Source organism: Oncorhynchus keta, unplaced genomic scaffold (genome assembly GCF_023373465.1).
Source record: "Oncorhynchus keta strain PuntledgeMale-10-30-2019 unplaced genomic scaffold, Oket_V2 Un_scaffold_3567_pilon_pilon, whole genome shotgun sequence".
NCBI lineage: Eukaryota > Metazoa > Chordata > Actinopteri > Salmoniformes > Salmonidae > Oncorhynchus > Oncorhynchus keta.
In genome coordinates, this window is record NW_026290921.1 from 469,076 (window position 1) to 481,403 (window position 12,328).

General features: G+C 51.5%; 1 protein-coding gene across 11 annotated transcripts in view; it reads left to right on the forward strand.

The window, feature by feature from the left end:
* Positions 1-12,328, forward strand: part of cep112 (centrosomal protein 112) — a 315,718-nt gene that overhangs the window by 211,242 nt on the left and 92,148 nt on the right. For all 11 annotated transcript variants that reach the window (XM_052516010.1, XM_052516014.1, XM_052516012.1 and 8 more), the window contains one exon: positions 3,033-3,263. In XM_052516010.1, coding sequence (XP_052371970.1) covers positions 3,033-3,263 — 231 coding nt within the window. The remainder of the gene's footprint in view (positions 1-3,032; positions 3,264-12,328) is intronic.

A 12,328-nucleotide genomic window follows, 5' to 3' on the forward strand; every position in this document is an offset into this window, starting at 1 on the left:
CTGACTGACCCTGAGACCGGTGTCATTGACTGACCCTGAGACCGGTGTCATTGACTGACCCTGAGACCTGTGTCACTGACTGACCCTGAGACTGGTGTCATTGACTAACCCTGAGACCGGTGTCATTGACTGACCCTGCGACCGGTGTCACTGACTGACCCTGAGACTGGTGTCATTGACTAACCCTGAGACCGGTGTCATTGACTGACCCTGCGACCGGTGTCACTGACTGACCCTGAGACCGGTGTCATTGACTGACCCTGAGACCGGTGTCACTGACTGACCCTGAGACTGGTGTCATTGACTGACCCTGAGACTGGTGTCACTGACTGACCCTGAGACCGATGTCACTGACTGACCCTGAGACCGGTGTCACTGACTGACCCTGAGACCGGTGTCACTGACTGACCCTGAGACCGGTGTCATTGACTGACCCTGAGACCGGTGTCATTGACTGACCCTGAGACCGGTGTCATTGACTGACCCTGAGACCGGTGTCATTGACTGACCCTGAGACCGGTGTCATTGACTGACCCTGAGACCGGTGTCACTGACTGACCCTGAGACTGGTGTCATTGACTGACCCTGAGACCGGTGTCATTGACTGACCCTGAGACCGGTGTCACTGACTGACCCTGAGACCGGTGTCATTGACTGACCCTGAGACAGGTGTCATTGACTGACCCTGAGACCGGTGTCATTGACTGACCCTGAGACCGGTGTCATTGACTGACCCTGAGACCGGTGTCATTGACTGACCCTGAGACCGGTGTCACTGACTGACCCTGAGACCGGTGTCATTGACTGACCCTGAGACCGGTGTCATTGACTGACCCTGAGACCGGTGTCACTGACTGACCCTGAGACCGGTGTCATTGACTGACCCTGAGACCGGTGTCATTGACTGACCCTGAGACCGGTGTCACTGACTGACCCTGAGACCGGTGTCATTGACTGACCCTGAGACCGGTGTCATTGACTGACCCTGAGACCGGTGTCATTGACTGACCCTGAGACCGGTGTCATTGACTGACCCTGAGACCGGTGTCACTGACTGACCCTGAGACCGTTGTGATTGACTGACCCTGAGACCGGTGTCATTGACTGACCCTGAGACCGGTGTCATTGACTGACCCTGAGACCGGTGTCATTGACTGACCCTGAGACCGGTGTCATTGACTGACCCTGAGACCGGTGTCATTGACTGACCCTGAGACCGGTGTCATTGACTGACCCTGAGACCGGTGTCATTGACTGATCCTGAGACCGGTGTCATTGACTGACCCTGAGACCGGTGTCATTGACTGACCCTGAGACCGGTGTCATTGACTGACCCTGAGACCGGTGTCATTGACTGACCCTGAGACCGGTGTCATTGACTGACCCTGAGACCGGTGTCATTGACTGACCCTGAGACCGGTGTCATTGACTGACCCTGAGACCGGTGTCATTGACTGACCCTGAGACCGGTGTCATTGACTGACCCTGAGACCGGTGTCATTGACTGACCCTGAGACCGGTGTCATTGACTGACCCTGAGACCGGTGTCATTGACCCTGAGACCGGTGTCTGACTGACCCTGAGACCGGTGTCATTGACTGACCCTGAGACCGGTGTAATTGACTGACCCTGAGACCGGTGTCATTGACTGACCCTGAGACCGGTGTCATTGACTGACCCTGAGACCGGTGTCATTGACTGACCCTGACCCTGAGACCGGTGTCATTGACTGACCCTGAGACCGGTGTCATTGACTGACCCTGAGACCGGTGTCATTGACTGACCCTGAGACCGGTGTCATTGACTGACCTTGACTGACCCTGAGACCGGTGTCACTGACTGACCCTGAGACCGGTGTCATTGACTGTCCCTGAGACCGGTGTCATTGACTGACCCTGAGACCGGTGTCATTGACTGACCCTGAGACCGGTGTCATTGACTGACCCTGAGACCGGTGTCATTGACTGACCCTGAGACCGGTGTCATTGACTGACCCTGAGACCGGTGTCATTGACTGACCCTGAGACCGGTGTCATTGACTGACCCTGAGACCGGTGTCATTGACTGATCCTGAGACCGGTGTCATTGACTGATCCTGAGATGTCACTGACTCCTGAGACCGTGTCATTGACTGACCCTGAGACCGTTGTCATTGACTGACCCTGAGACCGGTGTCATTGACTGACCCTGAGACCGGTGTCATTGACTGACCCTGAGACCGGTGTCATTGACTGACCCTGAGACCGGTGTCATTGACTGACCCTGAGACCGGTGTCATTGACTGACCCTGAGACCGGTGTCATTGACTGACCCTGAGACCGGTGTCATTGACTGACCCTGAGACCTGTGTCATTGACTGACCCTGAGACCGGTGTCATTGACTGACCCTGAGACCGGTGTCATTGACTGACCCTGAGACCGGTGTCACTGACTGACCCTGAGACCGGTGTCACTGACTGACCCTGAGACCGGTGTCATTGACTGTCCCTGCGACCGGTGTCATTGACTGACCCTGAGACCGGTGTCATTGACTGACCCTGAGACCGGTGTCATTGACTGACCCTGCGACCGGTGTCATTGACTGACCCTGCAACCGGTGTCATTGACTGACCCTGCGACCGGTGTCATTGACTGACCCTGAGACCGGTGTCATTGACTGACCCTGAGACCGGTGTCATTGACTGACCCTGAGACCGGTGTCATTGACTGACCCTGAGACAGGTGTCATTGACTGACCTTGAGATTGGGTGTCATACCCACTTGTGTGTGTGTATATGTGCGTGCATGAGTGTGTGTGCTGCACATGAATTGTTAAGGTTGTGGGCACTAAAAAGTAACTTTTTAAATACTCTGTACCATGGATCTGACTAACAGTCGCTAGGAGACGAACAAGCTCAGTGTGAAAATTAGTGTTGCAGTTGTTCTGCCAATACCACGGCAGGACATAACTTATTAGTGTCTCCAAACAGTAGTGTCTTAGTGTGCTACCTCTTTCCTGACGTGAGTGTACCTGTGTATCTTCCTGACCCCAGGTCATCTCTGACCTGGAGGAGCAGGTGTCCTCTCTGAGGGATGAGCTGCAGCAGGCCCACAGCCAGAGGAAGCAGCAGCTGCTGGAGCTGGGGGTGCTCAGGGAGGAGGAGAGGCAGCGCGCGGCTCAGGACCAGGAGGCCTCCCTGGGCAGGCTGAGAGCCGAGATGGACCACATCTGCCTGGAGCTGGAGACGAGCCACAAGGCCGAGAGACAACTGGCCCAGGAGAAGGTGGGTGAGAGGGTCGGGGTTGGGACATAGCACTGCCAGGGGGAGAAGGGAAGCGAGAGAGAACCCAGGATAAGGTGGGTGATGGGATGGGATGGGTGGGCTAGGGACATAGCACTGCCAGGGGAGAAGGGAAGAGAGAGAGAGCCCAGGATAAGGTGGGTGATGGGATGGGATGGGTGGGCTAGGGACATAGCACTGCCAGGGGAGAAGGGAAGAGAGAGAGAGCCCAGGATAAGGTGGGTGATGGGATGGGATGGGTGGGCTAGGGACATAGCACCGCCAGGGGAGAACGGAAGAGAGAGAGAGCCCAGGATAAGGTGGGTGATGGGATGGGATGGGTGGGCTAGGGACATAGCACTGCCAGGGGAGAAGGGAAGCGAGAGAGAGCCCAGGATAAGGTGGGTGATGGGATGGGATGGGTGGGCTAGGGACATAGCACCGCCAGGGGAGAAGGGAAGAGAGAGAGAGCCCAGGATAAGGTGGGTGATGGGATGGGATGGGTGGGCTAGGGACATAGCACTGCCAGGGGAGAAGGGAAGAGAGAGAGAGCCCAGGATAAGGTGGGTGATGGGATGGGATGGGTGGGCTAGGGACATAGCACTGCCAGGGGAGAAGGGAAGAGAGAGAGACCCCAGGATAAGGTGGGTGATGGGATGGGATGGGTGGGCTAGGGACATAGCACTGCCAGGGGAGAAGGGAAGAGAGAGAGAGCCCAGGATAAGGTGGATGATGGGATGGGATGGGTAGGCTAGGGACATAGCACTGCCAGGGGAGAAGGGAAGAGAGAGAGCACAGGATAAGGTGGGTGATGGGATGGGATGGGTAGGCTAGGGACATAGCACCGCCAGGGGAGAAGGGAAGAGAGAGAGCCCAGGATAAGGTGGGTGATGGGATGGGTGGGCTAGGGACATAGCACTGCCAGGGGAGAAGGGAAGCGAGAGAGAGCCCAGGATAAGGTGGGTGATGGGATGGGATGGGTGGGCTAGGGACATAGCACTGCCAGGGGAGAAGGGAAGAGAGAGAGAGCCCAGGATAAGGTGGGTGATGGGATGGGATGGGTGGGCTAGGGACATAGCACTGCCAGGGGAGAAGGGAAGAGAGAGAGAGCCCAGGATAAGGTGGGTGATGGGATGGGATGGGTGGGCTAGGGACATAGCACCGCCAGGGGATAAGGGAAGCGAGAGAGAGCCCAGGATAAGGTGGGTGATGGGATGGGTGGGCTAGGGACATAGCACCGCCAGGGGAGAAGGGAAGAGAGAGAGCCCAGGATAAGGTGGGTGATGGGATGGGATGGGATGGGTGGGCTAGGGACATAGCACCGCCAGGGGAGAAAGGAAGAGAGAGAGCCCAGGATAAGGTGGGTGATGGGATGGGATGGGTGGGCTAGGGACATAGCACCGCCAGGGGAGAAGGGAAGAGAGAGAGAGCCCAGGATAAGTTGGGTGATGGGATGGGATGGGTGGGCTAGGGACATAGCACCGCCAGGGGAGAAGGGAAGAGAGAGAGAGCCCAGGATAAGGTGGGTGATGGGATGGGTGGGCTAGGGACATAGCACCGCCACAAGTCAATGACATCCTGCCTATTCTCCTCCATTTCCACCCTCTGTCCTCTTTTCATAGTCTCCCACCCCTCCATGGCACTCCCAGTAGAGAAGAACAGGGTACAGAGGTGGGGTAGTATACATATGGAGAATCAGTCATGCTCCAGTATACCAGATGTGTCCTGTTATTGGTATGTAGGACATAACAGAGTGCTTATCAGATGGATGCTTTTAACACTAGGTCTGCAGGGCGTCCATGGACCCCCCTTTAAGCTAATGAGCAGTCATTCTGACTGCAACATTCTAACAGTGGAATTCATATATTTCATATATGCTATAGCAAAAATAATACTGTGGTTGTGTTTATGAAGGCCTTGGCTAACATTACAATATGAGTTGTATTTGATTTCAAATAACACAATAGCATTTTCATTAGTTTATGTTACTGTAGGCTATATGTAAAAACAAAACACCGAAATTCAAGTGGTCAATCAATTTTATTTGTGGAGTACCTTTGTTACATATGAAAGAGAAAGCATATGCTTTGTTGGATCAGGGTAACAGCTGATTTTTATAACAGCAATAAAAATATATATTTTTACCCCAACCACCAAGAAGCACGGTCAAAATATTTATTTAGTTTTTTACCCCTTTTTCTCCCCAATTTCATGGTATCCAATTAGTAGTAGTTACTGTCTTGTCTCATCGCTGCAACTCCCGTACGGACTCGGAGAGACGAAGGTCGAGAGCCATGCGTCCTCCGAAACACAACCCAACCAAGCCGCACACGCTTCTTAACACAGTGCGCATCCAACCCGGAAGCCAACCGCACCAATGTGCCGGAGGAAACACCGTACACCTAGTGACCTGGTCATCACGCACTGCGCTCGGCCCGCCACAGGAGTCGCTAGTGCGCGATGAGACAAGGATATCCCTGCCGGCCAAACCCTCCCTAACCCATGCTGGGCCAATTGTGCGTCTGCGGCAGAGCCTGGGCTCGAACCCGGAGTCTCTGGTGGCACTGCGATGCAGTGAGGGAGGCAAATGACAACATTTTTGTAACTTTCACATGCTTAAAACACAACATTTGTTTGGTTGTAGTCCATAATAGTATCCTGTTTTCTCTTGATTGTGTCCCGTTGTCTTGTCATTCTTCAGGACAGTTGTCACGGCTGTGCAGGTGTCTTATTTTGCGCAGAGGGAGGGAGCTCCCGCCTCACTTTGTTCATGGTGCCGGACAGACTTGTTTTCTTTGTAAACAACTTGTTGACCAATGACAGTGGAGTGAAGAAATAGTCCATGGAGACATTACTCTCCTTGCCAACCTCCGGTTCCACAGGCCTCAAACACCACATTCTCTGACCCTCACGCCTGCTGCCCCATGTGGATCTTTTCCCAGAGATTGAAAGCGGTTCAGCATGTAGAATTACGCACGCTCTCGCTGAATAGTCTGCTTTTGGTCTTTTTGGTCTTTTATTAGGATCCCCATTAGCTGTTGTGATAGCAGCAGCCTCTGTTCCTGGGGTCCAAACGAAACATGACATAATACATAATATTAATAGACAAGAACAGAACTACATCAACTGAAACGAAGGCACACGTAGCCAACATATCAACACACACACACACACTATCTAGGTGAAATAGGGGGAGGTGTTGTGACGTGAGGTGTTGCTTTATCTGTTTGAGATGGAACGGAGTTCCATGCATTAATGGCTCTATATTATACTGTTCGCTTTCTTCAATTTGTTCTGGATTTTGGGACTGTGAAAAGACCCCTGGTGGCATGTCTGGTGGGGTAAGTGTGTGTGTCAGAGCTGTGTGTAAGTTGACCATGTTAACAATTTGTGATTTTCAACACATTCTTTTTTGTGATGCAGTCAGTCTCTCCTCAACTCTCAGCCAAGAGACTGGCAGCATAGTATTTATATCAACCCTCTGATTACAATGAAGAGCAAGACATGCTGCTCTGTTCTGGGCCAGCTGTAGCTTAACTAGGTCTTTCCTGCAGCACTGGACCACATGTCTGGATAATAATCAAGATAAGACAAAACTAGAGCCTGCGGGACTTGCTCTAGGGAGTGTGGTGTCAAAAAGCAAAGCCTCTCTGATACAGGGTACATACCATTTTAAGATTAGGTCCATAATTAGAATGGATGAATACAATAGAATTGCCCGCCCTGTTCTTCATTCACAATTGGTGATGACATAATTATGCTTCTTTCACTTCCCCTCACTCATCAACTCACCCATTCTCCCCATCACACTTTACTTAATGTATTTCATCTGTTATATGTTTGAAATTAGTTTCGGTATTGTTCAGGTTAAGTTTTGAGGCAATTGTCAGGGGGATTATCAGCGGGGCACTGCAGTTTCAACTGTCGGAAGGAGCGGAGCAGGCCCTACTGTTGGGAGAAGGAGCGGAGCAGGCCCTACTGTTGGGAGAAGGAGCGGAGCAGGCCCTACTGTTGGGAGAAGGAGTGGAGCAGGCCCTACTGTTTGGAGAAGGAGCGGAGCAGGCCCTACTGTTGGGAGAAGGAGCGGAGCAGGCCCTACTGTTGGGAGAAGGAGCGGAGCAGGCCCTACTGTTTGGAGAAGGAGCGGAGCAGGCCCTACTGTTGGGAGAAGGAGCGGAGCAGGCCCTACTGTTGGGAGAAGGAGTGGAGCAGGCCCTACTGTTGGGAGAAGGAGTGGAGCGGGCCCTACTGTTGGGAGAAGGAGCGGAGCGGGCCCTACTGTTGGGAGAAGGAGCGGAGCGGGCCCTACTGTTGGGAGAAGGAGCGGAGCGGGCCCTACTGTTGGGAGAAGGAGTGGAGCAGGCCCTACTGTTGGGAGAAGTAGCGGAGCAGGCCCTACTGTTGGGAGAAGGAGCGGAGCGGGCCCTACTGTTGGGAGAAGGAGCGGAGCGGGCCCTACTGTTGGGAGAAGGAGCGGAGCAGGCCCTACTGTTGGGAGAAGGAGTGGAGCAGGCCCTACTGTTGGGAGAAGTAGCGGAGCTGGCCCTACTGTTGGGAGAAGGAGTGGAGCAGACCCTACTGTTGGGAGAAGGAGTGGAGCAGGCCCTACTGTTGGGAGAAGGAGTGGAGCAGACCCTACTGTTGGGAGAAGGAGTGGAGCAGGCCCTACTGTTGGGAGAAGGAGTGGAGCAGGCCCTACTGTTGGGAGAAGGAGTGGAGCAGGCCCTACTGTTGGGAGAAGGAGTGGAGCAGGCCCTACTGTTGGGAGAAGGAGTGGAGCAGGCCCTACTGTTGGGAGAAGGAGCGGAGCGGGCCCTACTGTTGGGAGAAGTAGCGGAGCGGGCCCTACTGTTGGGAGAAGGAGCGGAGCGGGCCCTACTGTTGGGAGAAGGAGTGGAGCTGGCCCTACTGTTGGGAGAAGGAGTGGAGCTGGCCCTACTTTTGGGAGAAGGAATGACATCATCTAACTGACTGAGTAACTGACATCAACTGACTGAGTAACTGACATCATCTGACTGACTGAGTAACTGATATCAACTGACTGAGTAACTGACATCATCTGACTGACTGACATCATCTGACTGACTGACTTCATCTATAATAATAATATATGCCATTTAGCAGACGCTTTTATCCAAAGCGACTTACAGTCATGTGTGCATACATTCTACGTATGGGTGGTCCCGGGGATCGAACCCACTACCCTGGCGTTACAAGCGCCATGCTCTACCAACTGAGCTACAGAAGGACCACATCATCTGAAGGACTGACATCATCTGACGGAGTGACTGACATCATCTGACTGACTTAAACTGACTGACATCATCTGACTGACTGACTTAATCTGACTGACCGAGTAACTGACATCATCTAATTGACATCATCTAACTGACTGACTGAGTAACTGACATCATCTGACTGACATCATCTAACTGACTGACTGAGTAACTGACATTATCTGACTGACGTCATTTGACTGACTGAAATCATTTGACTGACTGAAATCATTTGACTGACTGACTGATATCATTTGACTGACTGGCATCAACCGACTGACGTGACTGACATCATCTCACTGACTGACTATCTAAGGAGACCTTTCAGAACCTGTGTGACAGGCAGGGTTTAATAATGCTACAGATTTAACCAGCCACCCCAACAGGTTAGCCTCCCATTTGTATTCTAGTCAACAGTGAACTGTGTAGTTTCAGAGGTACATGGAGAGAGGAGGGGTTAGTGTGATACACCTTCAGTAGATGCGTCATTCCCCCTGCTCTGACCTACAGTATCTTGGTGGACCAGACAGGTTCAAGTCCCCTCCATCACTCCTCCTTTCTCTGTCAAAATCAATTGATCACATACACAGTTTACAGCAGGTATTTTTTTTTTTTACATTTGATATTTTATTTGACCTTTATTTAACCAGATAGGCTAGTTGAGAACAAGTTCTCCTTTACAACTGTGACCTGGCCAAGATAAAGCATAGCAGTGTGAACAGACAACACAGAGTTACACAGGGAGTAAACAATTAACAAGTCAATAACACAGTATAAGAAAAAGAGTCTATATACATTGTGTGCAAAAGGCATGAGGAGGTAGGCGAATAATTACAATTTAGCAGATTAACACTGGAGTGATAAATGATCAGATGAGCATGTGCAAGTAGAGATACTGGTGTGCAAAAGAGCAGAAAAGTAAATAAATAAAAACAGTATGGGGATGAGGTAGGTAAATTGGGTGGGCTATTTACAGATGGACTATGTACAGCTGCAGCGATCAGCTATAAAAGGTGCAGCAGAATACTTATGCGCTAGCTCCCTCAACAGTGCAGTACATGAATCAATAATAATAACAATGAAAAGAGTCAAGTCAATAATAACACGTGGTAGAAGAGGTAGTAATAATGGACTGGATGTCTAGTAGCCCCTCCCAGCCCCTGTTCATTATGTCTAGTAGCCCCTCCCAGCCCCTGTTCATTATGTCCAGTAGCCCCTCCCAGCCCCTGTTCATTATGTCCAGTAGCCCCTCCCAGCCCCTGTTCATTATGTCTAGTAGCCCCTCCCAGCCCCTGTTCATTATGTCTAGTAGCCCCTCCCAGCCCCTGTTCATTATGTCTAGTAGCCCCTCCCAGCCCCTGTTCATTATGTCTAGTAGCCCCTCCCAGCCCCTGTTCATTATGTCCAGTAGCCCCTCCCAGCCCCTGTTCATTATGTCCAGTAGCCCCTCCCAGCCCCTGTTCATTATGTCTAGTAGCCCCTCCCAGCCCCTGTTCATTATGTCTAGTAGCCCCTCCCAGCCCCTGTTCATTATGTCCAGTAGCCCCTCCCAGCCCCTGTTCATTATGTCTAGTAGCCCCTCCCAGCCCCTGTTCATTATGTCTAGTAGCCCCTCCCAGCCCCTGTTCATTATGTCTAGTAGCCCCTCCCAGCCCCTGTTCATTATGTCCAGTAGCCCCTCCCAGCCCCTGTTCATTATGTCTAGTAGCCCCTCCCAGCCCCTGTTCATTATGTCTAGTAGCCCCTCCCAGACCCTGTTCATTATGTCCAGTAGCCCCTCCCAGCCCCTGTTCATTATGTCTAGTAGCCCCTGTTCATTATGTCCAGTAGCCCCTCCCAGCCACTGTTCATTATGTCCAGCAGCCCCTCCCAGCCCCTGTTCATTATGTCCAGTAGCCCCAACCCAGCCCCTGTTCATTATATCCAGTAGCCCCTCCCAGCCCCTGTTCATTATGTCCAGTAGCCCCTCCCAGCCCCTGTTCATTATATGCAGTAGCCCCTCCCAGCCCCTGTTCATTATATCCAGTAGCCCCTCCCAGCCCCTGTTCATTATATCCAGTAGCCCCTCCCAGCCCCTGTTCATTATGTCCAGTTGCCCCTCCATTGCCCTTAATACAGCCCAGGGCTTGGAAATCACCCATAATCCTGTGCAGGTTGAGAAGGAAGCCCGGGGTAGGTGGTGTTGATCAGAGCCTAATCTTGACCAGGGCCCATCAAAGAGCCTCTCTTTCATTAGGCCCCAGCCCAGCTGCACCGCATTAGGCCCGGAATGCAGGGACCGCCAGGGCACCCAGCGCCATTTTGGATCCACATAGAGTAGTTAGTATGGGAGAGAATGACAGTTGGTGAGAGAGTGCATGACTTTATAGTATATGAAGTGTGAAGGAACGCCTCTTTTCCTGTCTGTTTCTCTTCCCCTTACATAAAACCAATCACACCAGACACGTAAGAGTTGTTTACCAGCCGGAACTCATTTTGACGCTTTTTCTTCCCTCCTATTTTCCATCTGAGACGTCAGGATGATATTATGATGACCTGCAGATGTCAGAGGGTCTGATGTGGAACTCACATTGTGAGCAGAGTTGAACTAGGTTCATCCACCATCTGCAATGTGATAGATATGTGGCATACTTTTCTTTAAAGAGAACTGATGAGTTTCAGCCCAAAATCCAGTTGGTCCTTTTTAGCTGGAAATGCACACACAGGGTCAGAAGCGAGCTCAAACGTTAGGCGAAAGTTACATAGGAAACTTTTTCCCCCTTTTTATCTGTGATAGAAAAAAGTTTGACATAGGAATGATGGGTGAAAAAAATGACAAGTTCCAGCGCTGTTTCATGGCAGTTATTTCATGTGGGATTGAAGTTGGCCAGTTTCAGATCCATATTGACTGGGCAGGCTGTTTTCTGAGCTGAAATGTCTTATTCTTTTGATGCCGAGGCAGAAAAACGCAGTCCTTTGCAATCTGCCCCAGCCCGGTCGGTGTTGAAGCCTGAAGCCGGGGCCGGGCGGACTGTTTGAAGGCATCTCCTAGATCCCGGGGTAAAGGCAGGAGAAATCCATTAAATCCATGAATGGATTCTCATCAAAGAAGCGTGTGTTTGAGAGAGAGAGAGAAAGCTGGGGAATGAAATAATGAGAAACAGTATTTTAGAGGAGATAAGATCACGCATTAAGATTGTTCTAACTCCCCAGAAAGAATAGGAAAGAGAGACATGGGGAGATATTGGAGAACGAGAGAAAGAGTAGTTGGGGGTATTTCACTGTTTGGCTGATATTGAGGATTATCTCTGTGTGTGTGTGTGTGTGTGTGTGTGTGTGTGTGTGTGTGTGTGTGTGTGTGTGTGTGTGTGTGTGTGTGTGTGTGTGTGTGTGTGTGTGTGTGTGTGTGTGTGTGTGTGTGTGTGTGTGTGTGTGTGTGTGTGTGTGTGTGTGTCCATAAAGCCCCCCCACACACACACGTTCAGCCCCGGCCTCCCAATCTCCATCCTCCACAGAGGGGCCTGTGAAGCTTCTGTGTGCCTGATAACGCTGCCTCTGCTCTGGGCTGCTCAGAGGAGGTCTCCTGCCTCTCACTTAACCTTATCTGGTTCTCTTATTTACCTCCCTCTATCCCTCCCTCTCTTAACCTCTTCCTCTCTCTTCAAGCCTTCAAGTCATGGCAAAGCAAAGAGTATCAGGGCTTCCTAGAAAGAGCTTGCCTTACCAGAGTTAGGGGCTATGACGATTTTTAGAAAAGGTGAAAGGTGTTTCCGAGAACACACACACACACACACACACACACACACACACACA